General features: G+C 44.7%; 1 protein-coding gene across 7 annotated transcripts in view; it reads right to left on the bottom strand.

Annotated features, from left to right (window-relative positions):
* L1CAM (L1 cell adhesion molecule) overlaps positions 1 to 2,480 on the bottom strand; it is a 120,464-nt gene extending 117,984 nt beyond the window's left edge. For 5 of the 7 annotated variants that reach the window (XM_042448853.1, XM_042448855.1, XM_042448854.1 and 2 more), the window contains exon 1: positions 2,357 to 2,480. In XM_042448853.1, the coding sequence (XP_042304787.1) occupies positions 2,357 to 2,464 (108 nt within the window). In that variant the 5' untranslated portion in view covers positions 2,465 to 2,480. Of the gene's footprint in view, positions 1 to 1,686; positions 1,738 to 1,949; positions 2,055 to 2,356 lie in introns of those variants that run through there. The other 2 variants (XM_042448857.1, XM_042448859.1) reach the window with 2 other exon arrangements.
* Positions 2,481 to 21,251: the final 18,771 nt, after the last annotated feature.

The following is a 21,251-nucleotide window of genomic DNA, read 5'->3' as shown; positions in this document are numbered from 1 at the left end:
AGCTAGGACCTGTTGCTCACATCATGCATGCAGAGCACACAACACCAGGACATCACACTGCACAAGATGGTATCTTGAACTTCTTGACTTCATGGAAACATCTACTGGGCACCCCCGCCCCCACTCCACCCCACACCTCCTGTGCACACCCTTTGCAAATCTGGACAAAGTAATGCCATGGGACACACCTGCAGACCCTTTCACTTAGGTCAGAGGTGGGAGTCAGAGGGCCCCCCAGATGTTATCAGACTACAGATCCCAGCATCCTTATCCAACACAGCCAGTGGTGAGAAATGCTGGGTGGTTCAGTCCAACAATATCCAAAAGGCTGCACAACCCCCACCCATGACTTTAGGCACACATATATATTGCCTCTCTTCCCATCTCTTTCTCTTACACACACAAAGGAGCAACACATGAACATACATCCCAGAATCTCATACATGAGTGCACAACCCTCTATTTAAGAATGAGTAACATGCAGCCCTCCCACTGTTTCCGGACTGCAATTCCCCTCAATCCCCATACATACTATGCTGGCAAGGGCCGATGGGCATTGCAGTCCCCACAACATCAGGAGGGCCACAGCCTCTTGCAGGTTATATTCACATACACACACTTGTTAACCAGAGGCAGAAACAGAGAGATTCCCCTCTTGCTCATGTCTGTAGCGTTCCTCACATACAGAACTCATGGGATGGGAAGAGGAGCTGTGTGTGTGTCTGTGTAAAAAGTCATGGGTGGGGATTGTGTACCATCTTCTCCAGCCCCATGATACCAGGCACCACCTCACACAGCGCCTTCTTCCAAAATTGAGCCAGGCTTTCTCCTCAGAGCAGGTGCCTCCTCCCTGGCACAACAGCCTGCCATCTTTCCTTCCAAGCATCCTCCCTCCAAACAGGCAGGAAGGACCCTTTGGTGTCCTCAGTGGGAAACCCACCGGGTGACCTTGAGCAAGTCACACTCTCTCAGCCTTAGGGCAAGGAAAAGACAAGACTCCTCTGAACAAACATGACCAAGAAAATCATATGACAGGTTCACCGTAGAATTGCCATGAGTCAGAAATGACTTGAAGTCACACAACAACAACAACAACAACAACAACGCAGAGAAGCCCCCAAGCTTTGCATTCCCGAAGGCAGAAAGGACAAATGATTGTTTCCCTGCAGCACTAGGCAGCTTTTCCCTTCCTCATCCCACCCCACACCCCATAGCCCTGTTCTCCAAGAGGGGGAACCCTGTTCATTGCATGATATGGACAACTTTATGCTCTTTTCTCGTCCCTTCCTCCCACCCACCCTCCACCAAATGCCGCCTGAGGCAGGCCATCTCCTTCTCCTTGCTGGCTCTCCATCCCTGAGGATAGCAATGGCTGAAACCTCCTGTCTTAGGCCTGGATCCAAACCATGCCACACCCTTTTAAGGCTCATGCTCCTCCATCTCCAGCCACCACTCCACATCCTCACTCTGCTGTTGCTGCTGAAAATAACCGCCCCCCCATCTACACAATGCATCCCCTTCCCACACAGATCCCCTTCCCCCAGCCCTCTAAACACATCCACAACACACACAACCCTTTCCTCCCCATACCCTTTCTCTCTCCAACGTGCGCACACCTACACACACACATGCCTTGTATGTGCTCCAGTGGTACCCACAACCCTCCTCCCCCCTTCTCACACCTACACCATCTGAAGAAGAGGCAGCCTCCATGGGCAGATTTCCCCAAGCAGCCCCTACAAGTGTGGGGCGTGGGCCCACAACATCTGTAGCATCATCTCCTTCCTCATCCCACAACAAGCATCATCTCCTCCATCATTCTACAACATCTCTGGCATCATCTCCTCCATCATCTCCAAAGAAGGCATCTCGCACTCAACCCCATACCCACACCCAAGGAGCCTCCCAAACCCTCCAGATGCCACGGTGAGGGAAGGTGGGGAGGAGACCTCTAGTTGTGGACCCCAGTCTTCTCCTCCAGCATCTCCGATTTGGGAGTGGCATTCCCACATGCACCATCCCCGCAAGTGGGGTTCCATGCCTTTCGTGCCCACCAGAGATGGGTGGGGGCATTATCATGGATGCAAGCTTTGGGGGCATATGGATCCTATCCTGTCCCATAGCTCCTTTTGAACCCAAGATCTTGGCACCCTCACGCCCAGATCGAGGAAAAACAGACACGCACACACAAACCCACAATCACACACACCCTCCCAGATTCTGACAAAGACCCATTGGGAAGCCGGTGGCACACCTCCCAGGGAATCCCCCCCTCTGGCATCCCTCTCCCCATCACCCCCCTATTCCCCAGCCCTTTGGGGGTCCTGCTGCAAGGGTCTTCCTCTGCCCCCCCTACCTGAGCAGGATGCTGTTGCCAGATCTCCGGCTCTCGCCTCCTCTGAAGCTGCTGCTGCTGCTGCTGTTCCTGCTTGAGCTGCTGCAGAGAAGCCGATCGATGTGACATAATCGGTGTCGGCGGTGGCAAGGAGTCCCCTCCCTCCCCTCGCCCCCACCCCTCTCCCCGACTTATCCTCCCCACCCTAGGTCTCCTCCCTTCCAGGTTCTGGTCCTCAGACCCCATAGATAGAGGTTTAGCAGGGGTTTTGGGAGGGGAGACGCCCAAGAAGATGAAGATAAGGTGGGACTGAGCTTGTGATGGGGAGGATGAGAATCACACACACACACACACAGCCATGTTGGGTGGAGAGTTTGGGATCATAAAAGCAAAGCAAAGAAAAAGATGGACTAATACAGAAATCCAAGCCAGGAAAGGAGGAAATCGGAATAGTCAAAGATTTCCCCCTACCTAAAATCAAAGATGGATCAGAAGATGGATCAGGTTTTCCCCTACCTAAGATCAAAGATGAATCAGAAACAGATGTCCTCATTGCCAAGGAGGATGAGGCACTGCACAATGGAGGACATTCAAGAAAAAAAATGGAGAGCACGGTCGAATAAAAGCTAGAAGCACTCATATAAATAGAAATCCATGCTTCCTAGCTGTGCTCAGAGGTTTTGGAATTCCTCCTGGACAGAAGGTGGAAACATATAGGGCACAGGGATCGCCTAAGACCATCCAAAAACATATTTTTCCAATGGTCTTAGGAACCAAGACACTGCAATTTTATGATTGGGGATCACCACAATATGAGGAACTGTATTAAAGGGTCGTGGCATTAGGAAGGTTGGGAACCACTGATATAGGGCATGTCATGGAAAAGGAGGATGTCTGGTCACCCTGGATTAGAAGGGAGACCGCAGTCAAGAAAATCTAGACTAAGGAATGAGAAAGGCAGCCAGGAAAGAACTAGACAAGATCCTAAAGTGTACAGATATGCAGCTGAGCCCTAAAGTGGGGATGGTCCAAGCGGATGTGTTCCCCATCACCATGTACGGATGAGAGAGCTGGGCAGGGAAGAAAGCGGATAGGCAGAAAACCAACTCATTTGAGAGGAGATGCTGGGGAAGAGTGTTAAGTATATGGTGGACAGCCAAAAAGACAAACAAATGGGGTCAAGCCTGAAATACCCCTAGAAGCCAAGGTGATCAAATTGAGGCTGTCATACTTTGGCCATATCATGAGAAATCACAACTCACTAGAAATGACAATGATGCTGGGAACGGTTGAGCGAAACAGAAAGAGAGGAAGTCTGGATAGAATCAACCAAGGAGGTCACAGGCCTGAATGTACAAGACCTGAGTAGAGGAGTAGAGGATAGGGGGGCCTTGGAGATGTCTCCAGGAGTTGTCGGATGCAGTTAACAATAACAAGCTTCTCCACCTCCTGTTCTGAGCTCACTGAATCTAGGGAAGGGGAAGAGGCCAGGCAGGATGCCTGGGTTCCCTTTATTCTTCACCTGAGGAAAATATGTGGTGGGATGACAAGTGGAAGGGGGTATGACAAGAATATGGGATGGGGATGGGACCTTCTCATCCAACTCCCTCTTGCTTTTGCTTCTAAGATCTTGGAGGATGAGAAGAGAGAAGTGATGCAGGAAATGAGAAGGAGAGTAACTGGGAAAAGAAATATAAGTGGTCTAAATACCTCAAAAGGTCCCAGATCCCCTCTGACCTTGGAAGCTAAACAGGGAAAGCTCTGGTTTGTACTTGGATGGAAGACCAGGTACAGTAGGCTGTAATTCAGACGAAGGAACTGGCAAACTGAGAGCCAATATGGTGTAGCGGTTTGGGTGATGGACCAGGACTCTTGAGAGCAGAGTTGGCGTCTCTGCTCAGCCATGGAAACCGGGGCAACCTTGGGTGAGTCACACTCTCTCAGGCTCAGAGGGAGGTAAAGGCAAGCCCCCTTTGAACAAAGCTTGCCAAGAAAACCCCATAATAGGTTCACCTGAAGATCCCCATAAGTCAGACACAACTGGAAGGCAAACGAGGCATACCACGACAACAAATTGGCAAACACCAATTTCTTGCCTAAGAAAACCCTATGAAATCCATGGGGTCGCCATAAGTTGACAGATGAATTGAAGGCACATAAGCAGACACAGGTGAGAGGAGTCCATGGGGTATGTGTGGGGGTGAGAGGCCAAAGACATAGGAATTCAGAGAGGGACTCGAAGATGTCTCAGTTCTGTTTTCTGGATTGAGAATTCTTGCATGTCGGGGGTTGGACTGGATGGCCCTTGTGGTCTCTTCCAACTCTATTATGCTATGATTCTATGGACCTGATGAGGAACCTGGCTGGAGGTCAAACCATCCCATCTGTCTATCACACCCTGACACACTTCTCTGCCCTTATTGCTGCTAGGTTTCTGCAGATGTGTTTCTTGACGAAACTACTTGGTGTCTTCATAAATACAGAAAGCACTTGTGGGCAGAATTTTGGACTGATGGTTCCCGGGAGATCTGAGGAATAAGCTGGCCCTACTGTTTGCTGCAGCCAGCTAGAGATGGGGGCTTCCATGTTAGTGGGGCAGAGAATCTGGCTCTAGTCCAAACTGTAAATGGGCTGTCCTGGATTCTGAACCGATTTAGTGAGCTGGAGTGTAGCACCATGGACAGTGCCTTTGAAATTTGAACTAAAACCTAGAGACAACTGACTGTCCTACAGACATGGAAACCTCCACCTGGCACTGGCCAAATTGAGGCAATTGCCTCATGTAGCAGGGGCTGGGAGACAGTGAAATAGATGTTGAAGAAGATAAATGCCCACTTCTGCCTTTAGTTATGGTGGAGGATGCACACCTATCATCAGGGTTGAAGAAAGACTTGGCTTCCCAGTCCCTTGGATTTTTAAGCATGACATGAGCAAAGAAAGAGCCATCTTAGTTCTTTGCCATCTGCTGGCTTTTGGTGAATCTAAGGACAGTCTTCTCCAACATAACGCCCTCCAGATATTTCAGACTACAACTCCCAGCTTGCTTCACCATTCCCCTGCTGGCTGGAGCTGTAGGTAAGTGTATTTCCACTGTCTCTGGAGAAACCCACATTATGTAAAGCTGCTTGTGTGCCTGTACCTTCAAGTCACCTGTCAACGTATGGTGACTTCATGAATTTTAATAAGATTTTCTTAGGCAAGGAATCCTCAGAGGTTGCCTTGTCACTTCCTTCCTCAGAAATATAGCCTACAGCACCTGGTATTCATTGGCAGTTTCCTATTCAAGTACTAACCATGGCTGACCATGCTTAGCTTCCAAGATTAGATGGGATTTGCTGCCCAGGGTTGGTTGTTGTTGTATGCCTTCAGGTTATTTCTAATTTATGATGACTGTAAGGCAAACCTATCATAGAGTCTTATGAGGCCGAGACTGTGCAGCTCACTCAAGATCACCCAATGGGTTTCCACGGACAAGAGGAAAATCAAATGCTGATCTCCAGAGTCATACTCCAACACTTAAACCAGTAAACCACACTGGCCTTTTAGCATACAAAAACACCACCATTATTTGGAGGGCAGAACCAACATGGGTTTGGTGGAGGAAGGGTGCTTTGATTTCAGAGTCCAGAGCAGCCATTGCCCTCCTAATTTGGGATCGTCCAGATGTGTTGGATAGTACGCGCACACTGTGGCAGAATTCAGTCAAAGAACAAGGCAGTCCTCACACAGCCTATCCTCCATGCCAAGAATCCAAGACACTTGTCTGGCTGTTATATCTTATAGGCCAGAGGAGAGTTTGGTTGTTCACACAGGCAGAGAAAAAGATCCTGGTGCCTTTAGGCTTGTGATGTGCAAAACTGCATGATGATGAAGCTTAGCAGCTGGGAGCAGGGGAGGAGCAATGGAGGATAGGCAGAACATAGAAAGAAGAAGGCAGAAGCAGGCTCCAGAGCAGGGCACCAATGTGGGCAGAGGCAGGAGGGGGAAAGGAGAATCTGAAGGTGAGGTGAGGTAACAGACATCAGATTGGATCAGCTTTCCCCAACCAGCCCTCCATAGAGGTTGGCTGTAGCGCCATCAGTCCTCCAGCACAACTGGCCCAAAAATATTTACTGTGCAAGGCAGAGCAGCAAATGACACCACCCAGCTGCCCACTCAAGTCAAGGTATAATATCGGCAAGCATCTCTTTCCCCACATGCTGGCAGGAAAAGATTGTTCAGTGAAAAACCAAGCCAGGGTGGTGTAGTGGTTTGCGTGCTGGACTAGGATTCTGGGAGACCAGGGTTCAAATCTCCTCTCAGCCATGGCAGCCCATTGGATGACCATGAGCAAGTCAAAATCATTCAGCAGAGGGGCATCATTAGGGATTGTGAGAGTGTGGACTGCACCAGGTGACACCCTAAGGAGGGTTGATACCATTGCTCCCCAAACATTTGCCTTTTGGTAGAAGTGACTTTAGCATTTACCTGTGTCCCTTTAAAACACAAAGAGATGGTGTGAGTGGTGCAAAGTTCAGTGGGAGGAAAAAGGAGAGGCCCAAGTCAAAGGTTTCCAGTTCTTATTCCTGACACAAGAGATGAAACTGAATTTTCTCCTCGGCTTTCTCCTGACAGCTCTTGGCATCTGCCATCTGATTATATCTGATTTCAGTATTTGATATCAGAAAGTATTTGATAACTGTCAAATAAGGGCATGCTGCTTCTGACAGTGGACATACAACAACATTTGGCATTTGACAGTTTATGTTTGACACCTGCCAACACCGAGCTAAAGATTGCACAAGCCCAAAGCACCTGCCCTCTGATTTCTAAGCTACAGTTTCCACATTCAGGACGCACCTCACCAATAGCACAGTTGAGCTTCTTGATTTTGAAACATCTGACAAGGAAAACAGCAGGTTTTGAGTATTTTAAAATTTATTTAATATGATGATGCCTTTCTCCTAAATTGGACCCAAGGCAGTTCACAAAAGACAACAACAATAACAACAACATGGTGTGATTTTAAAACACAGTTAAAACATGACTTTAATATAATAAATAGAAAAAATGTAGAATAAACTGTACTAAGTTCAAAATATAAAACCATTAAAAACCAAAGTCTGGAAACCATGCTTTATGAGAGTGACTTAGGGAGCTGGATATGTTTAGCCTGGAGAAGGGAAACATTTTGCTTAAACAAAAATGTCTTTGCCTGCCAGCAAAAGGAAAGCAGGGAAAGGAGCAGCCTAACCTCTCATGGAAGGGAGTTCCAGAAGGTTGGAGCATCCACCAAGAAGGCCCTCTCTGTGATGGTGGCAGGTCCAAGAGAAAGCCTTCCCCTGTAGATCTCAGAGTTCTGGCAGGTTCATATCGGGAGATACAGTATACATTCTGTTAATGTTTCTAAGGACTTGACTTTCTGCTAGGGATTGGAACTGGACATAATATAGGAATACCCTGGTTATGGGGTCCACTTTCCAGCAGCCAGGGAAGGAGTAACAACCAAGGCCAAAGCAAAGTGGATGCAATTCCCTGCACTTTGGATATTCTCCCTGGAAACAAATCACAGCTCAATTCTGTGCACCAAGAACAAGCCTCCATGCCACTTCCCAGTTGGCAAAGCAAAGTTCAGTTCTGCAAAGTGGTCTCTTGCAAAGCACAGCACAATTCTACAGAACAGCTTCCGGAGCTTTAAAATAGCCCTTTATCTTCAATCACTGATCAGAGATAACAACAGAATTAAATTGAGGGACTTGAACACAGAGAGTTTTTTATTAAGAAATTGTAGCTTCTGAGAAGATTTGAGCTGTGGCCATCCTTCTCCTTCTCCAGAATTAATTGCTGAAATGCATGTGTTTGAGGTTTGGTCTTGTGCATGTCTGTGTATATATTGCGTGCCTTCAAGTCATTTCCAACCTATGACGGCCCTAAGGCAAACCAATCATGGGGATTTCTTGGCATGATTTGTTCACAGGAGGTTTAGCACTGTGTTCCCCTGAGGCTGAGAGAGTGTGACTTGCCCAAGGCTACCTTTGGGGTTTCATGGCCAAGCTGGGAACTGAATCCTGGTCTCCAAAGTTGCAGTCCAACACTCAAACAACTATGCTATTCTGGCTCATACTCTTCTTTAATACTTTGATTTTTCCAGTTCAAATAAGGATTTCAATATAACAGAGCTGAAAAATACAGTATCCTCCACTTAAGATACTAGTTAGTCTAGTTACAAGATTAAACCTACTGTTGTGTGTGCGTGTGCATGTACCACAACTGAACCATGGTTTGGTGCAAACAGTGAGTACCTTATGGAAATCTCCTCTGGACTTTTCCACACAGTGCCCTATGTGCTTCTATCCCAAAAATGGTTAAAGTGTTAGAATCCTGGAAAAGCAAGCAAATTCGCTAATGCTTATTACAGACAGAGCACATCAACAGGTTAAAAGCACATTACTTAGGCAAGAAAGTGGGTTGAAAGTGAATTTGGGTTTCAGACAGATGACGACAAATCCCGTTGCTAGCTTGGAAATAATGTTTTTGTGCATGCTCCAAACTGTCATTTCCCCAAGTGCATGCACACACACATACTCCAGAGAGGAAAGGGAAACTGGGGAGGAAAATCCTGTTGTCCCAGAAGCTGTTTCAGAGGAAGGAAGGCTGAGGTTTCCCTTTGCAAACTCCCATAAAACCACACACAAACACACACTAAAGAGAAAGAGGAGGTGGCTGGTCCATAAAGCTGCCTCACTTCAGTGAGGACTGAAGCTCCTAGATGCCCTCCTTTTCCAGGACATATCTTCCATTTCTCCCTCCTGTACAGGAAGAATTCAAAAATGTCCTCTCTCTTGCTTTCCCACCAGCAATTCCCAGCTGCGCGAGGGAAAGAGGTATGTGTGTTGTGTGTGTGTCCCTGTAAGAACAAGGCTGACTCCCTTTCTTCGGCAAAGTAAAGGAACCCTCAGAAATGTGGGAATAGCGAGAATCAGGGACATGGTTTTCAGTCAGACTGCTGCAATTATGTGAAGAAAGCAAATTCGTGAATGAACTGGAAATGAAAAACACAGTATTTTTGTGGAAATGCTTATTCCCTGATTCACCTCACTTTCTGTTTGGATTCTAACCTATTTGTGCACAGCATCGTCTGAAAAGCAATTGCGAAATTGTCCCTAAAGCCCTGGATGACCCTGCATTGTGACCAGTTTAACCTTCCAATTCTCCCCATGTGAAAAGGTCCTCTGTTTCAAAAGCAAGTTTCTAGGCCCAAAGGGCATTAAAGAAGCTTGGGGGAAATTGCCAGTGAAGTCAGAAATGTATGAGCACTATTCCATCATTTCAGTGAGGGAAAGGCCCAGTGTCCAGCTTTGCTTTTAAACCTTGCTTCTTAAAGAACAAAAGCTGAAGACGTTAGGCAAATAAGCTTATCTGCCTAAGGATACAAGTTGTGGAACTTGTCTATTTTGGCACATGGCCCAGACGAACAGCCTGATGTTTACCAGAAGTATTACAAAATGGATATTGAGGCCTGCGCCACACGTAGCAGCAACAAAAGTGGAGGCAATTAAAAAAAATTAAAACAACTGAAAACCCTCATTAATACTTTGCACATTGTCAGCTATTTGCAATTATAATTCCGAGTGAAGATGCTTTTGACAGTGTTCCTAGTCTTATAATGCCAAGAGAATTTGAGTCCTGCAAAGAGCTTGACTCAAATGAAGGATAGGGTCACATGCCTTTGATCGGCCATTTACTGTCAAAGAACTTATTGTATTTTTAAAACTTTTTTTTAAATCAAGGTTAATTATGTTTTGCTCAGTTGGAGTCTGTGGAGACAAGCACTACCATAACCGGAAAGAGAAATAGGCAACCTAATAGGAAAGGGTTGGTATGTATAGTTAAATGCCAGTAAGCTAAAAAAATCTAACACAGTTGCATTTATAGTGGCGAAGGGGTTAACTACAACAGTTATGTCAAATTGCAATTTAAGTTTAAGTTCCGATTTACCAGAATATAACAGAAAAACAGGATGGATGATTCTGACTTTAGTATTTAATGACACTGATAATATTATATTGTTCATAATATTCAGTATTTAATTATTCCCAGCACTATTGTCACTTTTGTTGTGTCCTTCCAAGACTGCAACTGTACTGCAGAAATAATCCAGGTTGATGCCACTTTAACTGCCATGACGTGACATCATGCTATGGAATTCTGGGAATTGTAGTTTGCTGTGGCACCAAAGACGGCTTAATATCTCATAAAACTACTGTACAATCACCAGAATTCCACAGCATTGAGCCATGGCAGTTAAAGTGGCATCAAATTGCATTATTTCTGAAATGCAGATGCAAGTCATTTTTTACTTATGGTGACCCTGAGGCCATAAATAGGGTTTTCTTGACAAATTTCGTCAGAAAGGGTTTGCCATTGCCATCCTCTGAGGCTGAGAGAGTGTGACTTGCCTAAAGTCACCCAGTGGGTTTGCAGTTTTCCTCTTTATTCCTTTCTTCAATAGCAGCCTCTTTTTCTTGCCTCTGTTGCTTAAATTATTTCCTGTTTACTCATGGTATTTCGGCATTATCCCCTCCTTATTCAGTTTCTGTTACTTTTGTGAGAGGAGCATTTTAATTACTGGTTTTTTCTTTTGGCCGACAACAACCAACCCTTAATTCAATTTGATTATATTTCTCCCCTTATTATCACAACAGTAGGACTGTGGTCCAAAAAGAAAAGAAAAGACAAGCACAATGGATGCGCACTTGCTCCGACCGGAAAAGAAGAAACCGGTAATTAAAGTCGGCAGGGAACTGGAACAGATTGATTAACAGCACAGACCTATGCATGTCAGGAGTAGGCCTCACTGAGTTCAATGGGGATTTCTCCCTGGTAAGTGTGTTTAACAAAGCAGTCTAAGGGGGGAAACCCAGGAGTGCTGTGAATGAACAGGAAACAACTAAAATCATCCAGTTCGGCTGATCGATTAAGTGACTTTAAAACAGGTCTAAATTTAATTTGTCGTTCCCGGCTCAGAAAGACCCATCGAATAAATCATGGATCAATCGATCAATCCCATAGTGTTGAACTGTTTGTTTGTTTAATTTTTAAAATATTTTAAATTATTTAAAATATGTAAATATATATTTTTATTTTTTTATTTATTATTTATTTATTAACAAACAAAACAAAAAGTCCAAATCTAACATTAAAATTAACAAAACAGTCTTATGGTATGATAAACTTAAAGTTAATTCTGATTTTTGTCACCACTTCGTACGAAACTCATTATTCAAAATTTGGATGAAAATAAAAAACAGTTCTATAGTCAAATGCCACTATGGGTCTCGACTTAGGTAGCATTTTATACAAGAACTAGACCTGAGGGCCAAAGCTGGTTAACATATAAAGATCTGTTTAAAAATGAAAAAGAATCTTTTTTGTTGAAACCCAGTAAAGAAATAGAAAAGCTGATTAATAAGAACTGGTTTTTGCAGAGACAATTAATGGAAAGATATAGAATTGACAAAAATGAATATGAATTCACTGATAAAAGAAATGAGATTGACAGTATTATTTTTGATGAGAAAAGAGAGCATATCTCAAAATATTATAAATTACTAAAGCAAAGAGATCTGGAATATGAAGGTGTAAAGCAGAAATGTAAAGCAGAAATGGGTGAAATGGGCCCAAGACACGGGAGAAGTGATAGAAATGGACTTATGGGAAAAATCATGGCGTGATACCAATTCTTTTACCTTATGTCAAAACTAAGAGACTAAGGGCCCACCTGTGCCCAACCATCCATAGAGATGGATCCAGGAGTACCCACAACATGCACATCAGTTCCCTTAGGGGAGCATAATGCCATCCAGGAGAAGCTACCTACCCAGTTTTTTTTCTGTCATATTGAACTTCAGCTTCAGTAATTTGGCCTTCATCCAACCCATTACAGCATCCAGGCACTGGTCCAGAACATGTACTGCCAGATCTGAGTGCCATCTGCATACCAATGGCAGCCCATCCCAAAACTCCTAATGACCTTTCCCAGTTGCTTCATATAGATATCAAAGAGTACAGTTAGACTGAATGGAGCCCTCTGACACCCCAGAGCTTAATAGCCAAGGGGCTGAAGAGAAATCCCCCAATAAAACTCTCTGGAAGCCTGTAGATAACAGCACCAGCACAATGCAGTGACTCTATATCCATCTGGCAGTGCCAGTCCAGTAAGGTTTGCTGCTGTGTACCTTCAAGTTGTTTCTGACTTATGGCAAACCTAAGGCAACCATCTCCTGGGGTTTTCTTGGCAAATTTCTTCAGAGGGGGTTTGCCATTGCCACCCTCTGAGGCTGAGAGAGTGTGACTTGCCCAAGGTCACCCAATGGGTTCCCATAAGGTATCAAAAGCTCCTGAGAAATACAGGTCCCAGTGTGTCTTCTCTAGTTGTAACTTTTTAAAAAAGTGTAGGACTCTCTAGTCCTGTTATCTTCAGTATGTGTTTTGTGTATATGGGCCTTCAAGGAGAGCCATTGTGGCACTGGTTTGAGCCTTATTATTTTATTTATTTTATTATTTCATTTTTATGCCACTTTTCTCCCAGAAAGGGACCCAGGTTGGCTCACAAGTGCTGTAAAAATACATTTAAAAACTTTACACTAAAAGTTTTAAAAAGAAGCATTAGACACTGGAGACCAGGGCTGGAATCCACGTTTGGCCTTGGAAACCCCACTAGGTGACCTTAGGCAAGTCACACTCTCTCAGCCTTAGAGAAGGGTTATGGCAAACTCCCTTTGAACAAATCTTGCCAAGAAAACACCATGATAGGGTCACCTTAGTGTTGCCATAAGTCAGAAATGACTTGGAAGTACACAACAACAACAAGCCTTCAAATCAACTACGACTTATGGAGGCCCTCTCCTAGGGTTTGCTTGGCAAGATTTATTCAAAATGAGTCTGCCACTGCCTTCCTCTAAGGTTGGGGAAATGTGATCAGTTCAGGATCATGCAATGGGTTTTCATGGTTGAATGGGGACTCAAAGCCTGGTCTCCCAGAATGATAGAATGTATCAACACTGCAGAATTAAAGCAATTTCACACCACTTTAACTGCCATGACTCTATCTTACAGAATCCTGGGATCTGTAGTTGGGTGTCAGCTCGTCGCAGTGAGGAGATCCCAGGATCCCTTCTGGGAAAGATATTCAGTTTCCAAAATTAATGCTACTCTCACAAGCTCTGCAATTTGGGTCCGTGGTTCATTTCTCCTTGCCAAGACATTGTGTAATACTGTTCCCAACAACCCAATTGATTTCCCAATTTAAGACAAACAACTGCAAAACATTCCCCCCCCCCTTCTATGAAAGAATTTCTTCCCAGAAAAAATATAAGAAGGGACAAATCAAGGCTAACCTAAACTGCCCATTAAACTAATCGTGGAATTATTTGAGAGTATGTGAAGTAGTGGTTTCAGCACTGGACTATGACTCTGGAGACCAGGGTTCAGTTCCCACTCATGTGCTGGCCAAATGGCTGTAATAAAGTTATTATTTATAATTCCCACTCAACCATGGAAATCAACTGCATGGCCTTGGACAAGTCACACACTCTCAGTCTCAGAGGAAGACAAAGGTAAACCTCCTCCAAACAAATCTGGCCAAGAAACCCCATACAAGGGTGGCCTTAAGGTCACCATAAATCCAAAATGATTTGAAGGCACACAACATGCATGCAAGAATGGCAACCTATTGTGATGTCTGAATGTGCCTACCAAGTGACTGCATATGTAGACTGCCTTTCCTTCATTACTAATCTAAGCATCTACAGCTCATCCCAGTGAAGGGAATGTCTGGAAAAGACATTCAGTTTCCAAAAGTAATCCTCCTTTCTCAGCCCTGCAATTTGGGCCCTTGGCTCATATCTCCTTGCCAAGTGGCACTGTGCTAAACTGTTCCCAGCAGCCCAAATGATTTCCCAATCTGAGACAAAACAACTGGGAAACATCTTTTTTTACTACCTTCTATGAAAGAATTATGTCAAGGCTGACGTAAACCAGGGACGTAGCCAGGATTTTAGGAAGGGGGGGGGTCCAGACTAAGTGCCACCATTATAATGGGGCTTGGGTACAGCGGCGCAGAAGCACACTCCATTCATTTTTCTGATGGAAGGGGGGGTCCGGACCCCAAGATCCCCCCCCCCTTGGCTACGTCCCTGCGTAAACTACCAGTTAAATTAATCATTGCATTAATTGTGAGTGAGTATGTGATACAGTGGTTTCAGCGATGGACTACGACTTTGGAGACCAGAGTTCAAATCCCCATTTGGCCATCAAAACCCACTGGGTGACTTTGGGCAAGTCACATTTTCTCAGGTTCAGAGGAAGGCAAAGGCAAACCTTCTCTGTACCAGTCTTGCACCCAAAATAACCCCATGATAGGTTCGACTTAGGGTTGCCATAAGTTAGAAACCACTTGAAGGCATGCAACAACAACAGCAACAATGTGCGTTCAAGTTGCCTGTCAACATATGGTAACCCTGTGAATTTCATAGATTTTGCTTAGGGAAAGAATATTCAGAGGTGGTTTTGCCAGTTTTAATGATCTTCTGTTGATTGTTACCCACCTCGATACAATACAGGGAGAGGCGGGATATAAATAAATAAATAAATAATAATAATAATAATAATAATTATTATTATTATTATTATTATTATTATTATTAAATATTATTTGGCGTGCCATAGTGTTTTGAGGTCTGATAGTCCTGATGAAGAATCTGTACTCAGGACAAGAAGCTACTGTCAGAACAGAACACAGAGAAACAGAATAGTTCCCAATTGGCAAAGGGATCAGATGAGGCTGTATCCTTTCATCCTACCTGTTCAACTTGTATGCAGAACATATTATAAGAAAAGAAAGGCTTGGACACAGAAGAAGGAGGAGTGAAAATAGGAGGAAGGAATATCAACAATCTAAGATATGCAGATGACACCATAGTACTAGCTGAAAATCTCAAAGACCTGGAACACCTATTAAGGAAGATCGAAGAAGAAAGTGCAAAGGCAGGCTTAATGTTGAGCATAATGAAAACCAAAATAATGACCATTGAGGACCTTCACAAGTTCAATCTAGACAATGAAGAAATAGAAATAGTAAAAGAATTCCCATACCGGGGATCAAACATTGATAGAAATGGGGAATGCAGTCAGGAAATCAGAAGAAGATTAAGAATGGAGAGAGTGGCTAGGAAAGAACTAGAAAAGATTCTAAAATGCAAAGATATACAACTGAACACAAAAATTAGAATCATGCAAGCCATTGTATTCCCTATTGCCATGTATGGATGTGAGAGCTGGACAGTTAAAAAAGAAGATAGGAAGAAAATCAATGCATTTGAGATGTGGGGCTGGAGAAGAGTGCTGAGGATCCCATGAACAGCCAAAAGGACAAACAAATGGGTCCTTGAGCAGATCATGCTAGAAACCTCCCTGGAAGCCAAGATGACAAAACTGAGGCTGTCGCACTTTGGACTCATCATGAGAAGAAAGGACTCATTGGAACAGACAATAATGCTAGGAAAAATGGAGGGAAATGGGAAGAGAGGAAGGCCACATGCAAGATGGATGGACTCTATTAAAGAGATCACGAGTTTTATGTGGTTTCAGGAATTAAGCAGAGCAGTAGAGGACAGAGGGTCTTGGAGGTGTCTCATCAATAGGGTCACCATGAGTCGAGATTGACTCGAGGGCAGTTAACAGCAACAACAAAAGTGGTTTGAGGATTAGATGATAACTCTGGAGACCCGCATTCAATTTCCAGCTCAGTCATGAAACCCACTGGGTGACCTTCGGCAAGTTACATGCTCTCAGCCTGTAGGGAAGGTAATGGCAAGCCTCCACTGAGCAAATCTTGCCAAGAAAACCCCATGACAGGGTTGTCTTAGGGTCACCATAAAATAAATCAGAAGCAAAGTGAAAGGCATACAACAGTAGCAGTAACAGCACCTTGGGGAGCCCTCCTTGAAACTTCACATCATAACCTACAGTGGAGTCACTGCCTCCACTGACATGGGAATCACTAGTTGCCACTAGAAATGAGGAAAGCATCAAGGCCTCCTCCAATTTCAGCTAGCCCTAGGATGCATCTATATTTCTATCTATAGAAATAAAACAGTTTGACATCACTTTAACTGCCATCACTTTAACTGCCATCTTACAGAATTGTCAGAGTTGTAGTTTTGTGACGAGCCAGCAATCTTTAGCAGAGAAGGCTCAAGACCTTGTAAAACTACAATCACCAGGATTCCATGAAACTGAGCTACAGCGCTTAAAGTGGTGTCAAACAATGTAGCTTCTACAATGTAGATGCACCCCTAGTCCTGAGCAGAGTAGCTTGCTTGCTTCCAGTCCAGCTCCTGTCATCCATGAGCTTTGGAATCCAACAACAGCTGGAGTGGGGATGTAAATCCTTCATTATTTCATCCTCATTTGTATGGACAAACTGTTACTGCCACATTCTCCAAGTTGCCAAAGAAAATGTGGTTTTGCATATCTTTCTCTGAGCTGAAAAATCCTCTGGAACTGTTCAGGGTGCTTGAATATGGAGTAAAAATTAAACAAAAATCTAATTGTTCTATTATTCTTTCCAACAAGGTAACCCATTTTTCAATTAGGAAATGAATAATAGACAATATTCTTTCTCTTTCTTATAGGTAAATGCATCTTGCCCCTCCTTCTCACCTCTGTCCTCTAATAATGTTACTATATATATATAGTATAGCCTGGCCTGCTCTTAAATCAGAATCTTCATGGAGACAAGCGCTCCTTGCCTGCTAACGTTTACCAACCAATCTGCCGCTAAGGGCAGAGGAGCAGGGACCCATAAGGAATGTTGGCAACCCACAGCCTTAATATCAGCACAGACCGTCTCCTCCTTACACATGGAGCAAGAACTCAGGCCTCCTGGCTGCACAGCAGGGGGGAAAGCCACAGCTTGCTCAGATTCTGGGGAGATCATGAGAAACTGAAGTGATAGCATGCGCCAGGAGAGATGATGGGTGGCCAGAGGGGACTGGGGTGCTTCATGCTGAGAGAAGGAGGCCACGCGCAGCTGGTGCCACTTGCTCGTCCAAGAGCATCTTCATCAGCCACCGGTAGCAGCTGACAGCTCCGCCTGAACAGCCTGTGTTTCTGTGTGCCCACTTCCCCACCCCCTCAAATGCCCAAGTGGTGAAGGACAAGTGAAGTACATGCCTCAGCTGTAGGTAAAGGAGAGTGGGAGTCCCCTTTTTCTTCCTCCTCCACCCTCCATGGGCTTTGCTCCCTAAATCTCCCCAGGGTATAGCTGCCGCTGCCACTGCTGCTACTGTATAGGGAGAGAATGATGGAGACAGAGAGTAAGACACACACAGAGAGAGAGAGAGAGAAACAAGCTTTTGCTCCATTGTTGTTTCACTTGCCCACCAACAGACAGTGATCTCCAAAAAGTATGGGGTATTTGGAACAACCTAGCATGGGCTGCACCTGCAAATAATGCAGATTGATGTTGTTTTAACTGCCATGGTTCAATGCTATGAAATTCTGGGATTTGTAGTTTCGTGAGCTATTTAGCCTTCTTTGTCAGAGAACTCTAGTGCCATAGCAATCGACAAATCCCATGATTCCACAGTATTGAGTCACAGCAGTTAGTGGCATTAAACTGCTTTATTTCTACAGTAAGCCAGCATGGTGTAGTGGCTTGAGTGTTGGCCTACGACTCTGGAGACCAGGGTTCGATTCCCAGCTCGGCCACAAAAGCTACTGGGTGATCCTGAGCAAGCTACATGTTCTCAGCCTCAGGGGAAGGCAATGTTAAACCTCCTCTGAACAATTCTTGTCAAGAAAATCCCATTATAGCTTTGCCTTAGGGTTGCCATAAGCCAGAGCAACCTGAAGGAACACAGCAACAACAACAAACAGATGAAGACTTTGGCTTAGATTGGAGAGACTGCCTGTTTCAAATCCTCAGGAACGTGGAGGAATTCTCAAACATCTCCAAACAAAAGAGAAAGTGTCTTCCATCACTTTTGCTTTCTCTCCTTCCTGTCCTCTAACTGTCCTGGGCCTCGTTCCCACTACCTTTTAAACCAGATCATGAATCGGTTTGAATTGGTTCAAAAGACCCTGGTTCCCACTTAATCCGAATCACTGAAGCGATTCTGAGAGGGGGCCCATTTGACCTGCATCTTTTTGATGCTGATTTTTTCTGCTTCTTTTTTGATAAATGGAATCTGTGCAAGTGTGAACCACATGTGGATCGGAATCGATTCAAATTTCACCTTCGGACGGCTGAAACCAAATTATTAGCTTACTTGCTAATTAGCTTACTTGCTGTTCACCGCTATGATCTTTGGAATAGCGGTATATAAATAAAACAAATTATTATTAAATTATTATTATTTTGAATTGATTCATTTCTAAATGGGAACCACAAGTGGATTATTTTGGAAGGAAAAAATGTGATCAGGGCAAATGTAGTGGGAACCATGCTCTGCTGTCAAATTGATCCATTGATTCGGATTGCACATTGATTTATCTGTAAGTAGGAATGGGGCCTTGGTTTATCAGGGTCAGTCTTGATTAATACTATACCATCACACTTTCTTGGCTACTTCTAAAATGTCCCAGCTTCTCTCTCCTCCTCCTCCCACTTTCTCCTCTGCTTATTTCTATTGGTGCACATTGAGTTCAAAGTGCCAATATGGACTGGCAAGTATTGACCTGAGTCTCTCTATTACATCCCCTGTTTCTTCACTAGTACTGGTGCATTTCTGCCTTCCCTCAGAAGACCAGGCAATTTAGGCCAACCATGGGCATATAAAGGGGGATGTGAAAATTATCATCCCTTTGTTGCGTAGAGAAGGAAAAAAATGTTTTACAGGGAAGAGTAGATGTCCTCACCCTTCCAACACTGCCTCACCTTGTCATTTTTCAAAGCTACTAATGCTAAAGGATCTCATTTTTACATCTAGTTTCAGGACTCACTCTACCATTAGGTAGAGTGAGCTATCTAAGCAGATTTGGGATGGCTTGAAAAGGTAGCACGTTCTCACTTAATTTGCTATTAATGTACATTTCCTGCTGTACTATGGTGGAGAGAGACGCCTGATGGATTCTCTGCAACCTATGCCAAAATGACTTGGCTGGCTATGGATACTATGCAACTTGAGCTGGGTGGATAGAGGTGTGTCATCTGGTGCTCTGCCTCAGGCAGCAAAATGTCTTGGGCCTATGCATGTAAGACTTTATCTTGCCCCAGGGTGACCAGATGTCCTGACCACAAACAAGGACAAGGCATCATCAAATGTAGGACATTATCAAACAAAAGCTAAAAACACTCATATAAATGTACATTCATGATTCTTAGTCATGCTCAAAATGGAAGACATTTTGAAATTCCTCCTGGACAGAAGGCTGAAATGTAGGGCATGTCCTGGAAAAGGAGGATGTTTGCTCATCCTGTTTTGCCTACCCTGGTAGTAAAGAATACCCTCCAACTGTCCCAGTTTGGCAGGGAGTAGGGACACTCCCGATTATTCCTCTGTCATCCCACATTTTCAGTTGTTTTTAAATTATCCTCCTCTCACTTTTCCTCAATTTATTTTGATTGCTGCAAACTTGCACACAGTTAACTCGGCAAGAGGGAGAGTAGAGGAGTAGAAGGTGGAGACTCGTTCTGAAGCAAAAGCAAACTGCTGCAGCCTCTCTCAGTCTATGCTCTTCTTCCTCATTAATTCCTTTTGTTATCTTGACCATTCTGTTGTTGCTTGGCCAGTTTTCTTTTGTGAAATGTTGGAGATTATAGCAAAGCATTTTTGCCATCTTTCCTTTCCTCCTGTTCTTGTACCTTTAACAGCACCCCAAATATGCAGAATTGTACTGGTGCAAGTTTCTCTGCAGGAAACCCACATTTAAAAGCACAGAAACAGGACTAATACAAATGAGGACAACTCCATCCAGAGACTTTCCCCTCCCATTTCTCTCAGATTATTTTTCCTTTGCCCTCTGTTGCCATCTTTTTGTGATGGCACTGGCTCCTTCACGCCCCTTGCCCTTGTTTGCCCCATGCCACCTTCCTTGCAGCTACAAGAATTAATTTTCCTCTCTCCATCACCCATGGAGAGCAGGGTGTGATTTTGTACATTCATGACTGATTTCACCGCTCCGGAGTCACTGAATTGTGAAAGGCAAGGGGACAGAGAAAGCATCACCTCAGCATCAGTGCTGACAGGATAGCCCCCCACTCCACACCCATGGCATCCACTTTCTGCCACATGCTCACCCTCTCCTGCTTCTCTGAGGCTGGACATGGACCCAGGAGAGACTGTGCCTTGAAGGAGGGTAGAGGACCTAGAATGCAGGGAGCATGTCAGGCCCTGAACAGAAGTAATGCTGGGCTGGCCAGAATACAGTCTGAATAATTCATCTATCCTCCCCAGGCACTATATAGCAAAGTGCGTCTGAGCAATGGCAAACCCACTGCTTGCAGACACTTAGCCATCCAGCCGCAGGCTAATGCACTCAACGTCCATCCGGCTGGGCAGATCGTGCTAGGAAAGGGGGGCTAGGAGGACTTCTGTTACCAGCAAAGCGTTGACGCCACTGGGGCACTGCTTAGGGCTCAGGGGCAAGAAAAACAAATGCACATCTCCCTACAGAATGGCCACCAAAATGTGATGTCTAGGGATGAGGCAGGTGGTGGCCGGTGGCTCCTATTAACTGGACAACGGGGATAGTGTCCCTGGCACTCCAGTGGTAACTTTGGCCCTGCTCCAAAGAAAGATCCAGGGAAGGAGAGTCACTAAGAGAGTGCGGTGGTTGTGGATTGCACCATTTGACACCTTAAGAAGGACTAACACCACTGTTCCCCAAACACCTGCCTTTTGGCAGATATGGGCTTTGGCATTCACCTGCA

The sequence above is a fragment of the Sceloporus undulatus genome, chromosome 2, assembly GCF_019175285.1.
Source record: "Sceloporus undulatus isolate JIND9_A2432 ecotype Alabama chromosome 2, SceUnd_v1.1, whole genome shotgun sequence".
Lineage (NCBI taxonomy): Eukaryota > Metazoa > Chordata > Lepidosauria > Squamata > Phrynosomatidae > Sceloporus > Sceloporus undulatus.
The sequence above is the reverse complement of the archived record's forward strand: the minus strand, read 5'-3'. Positions and strand labels throughout refer to the sequence as shown.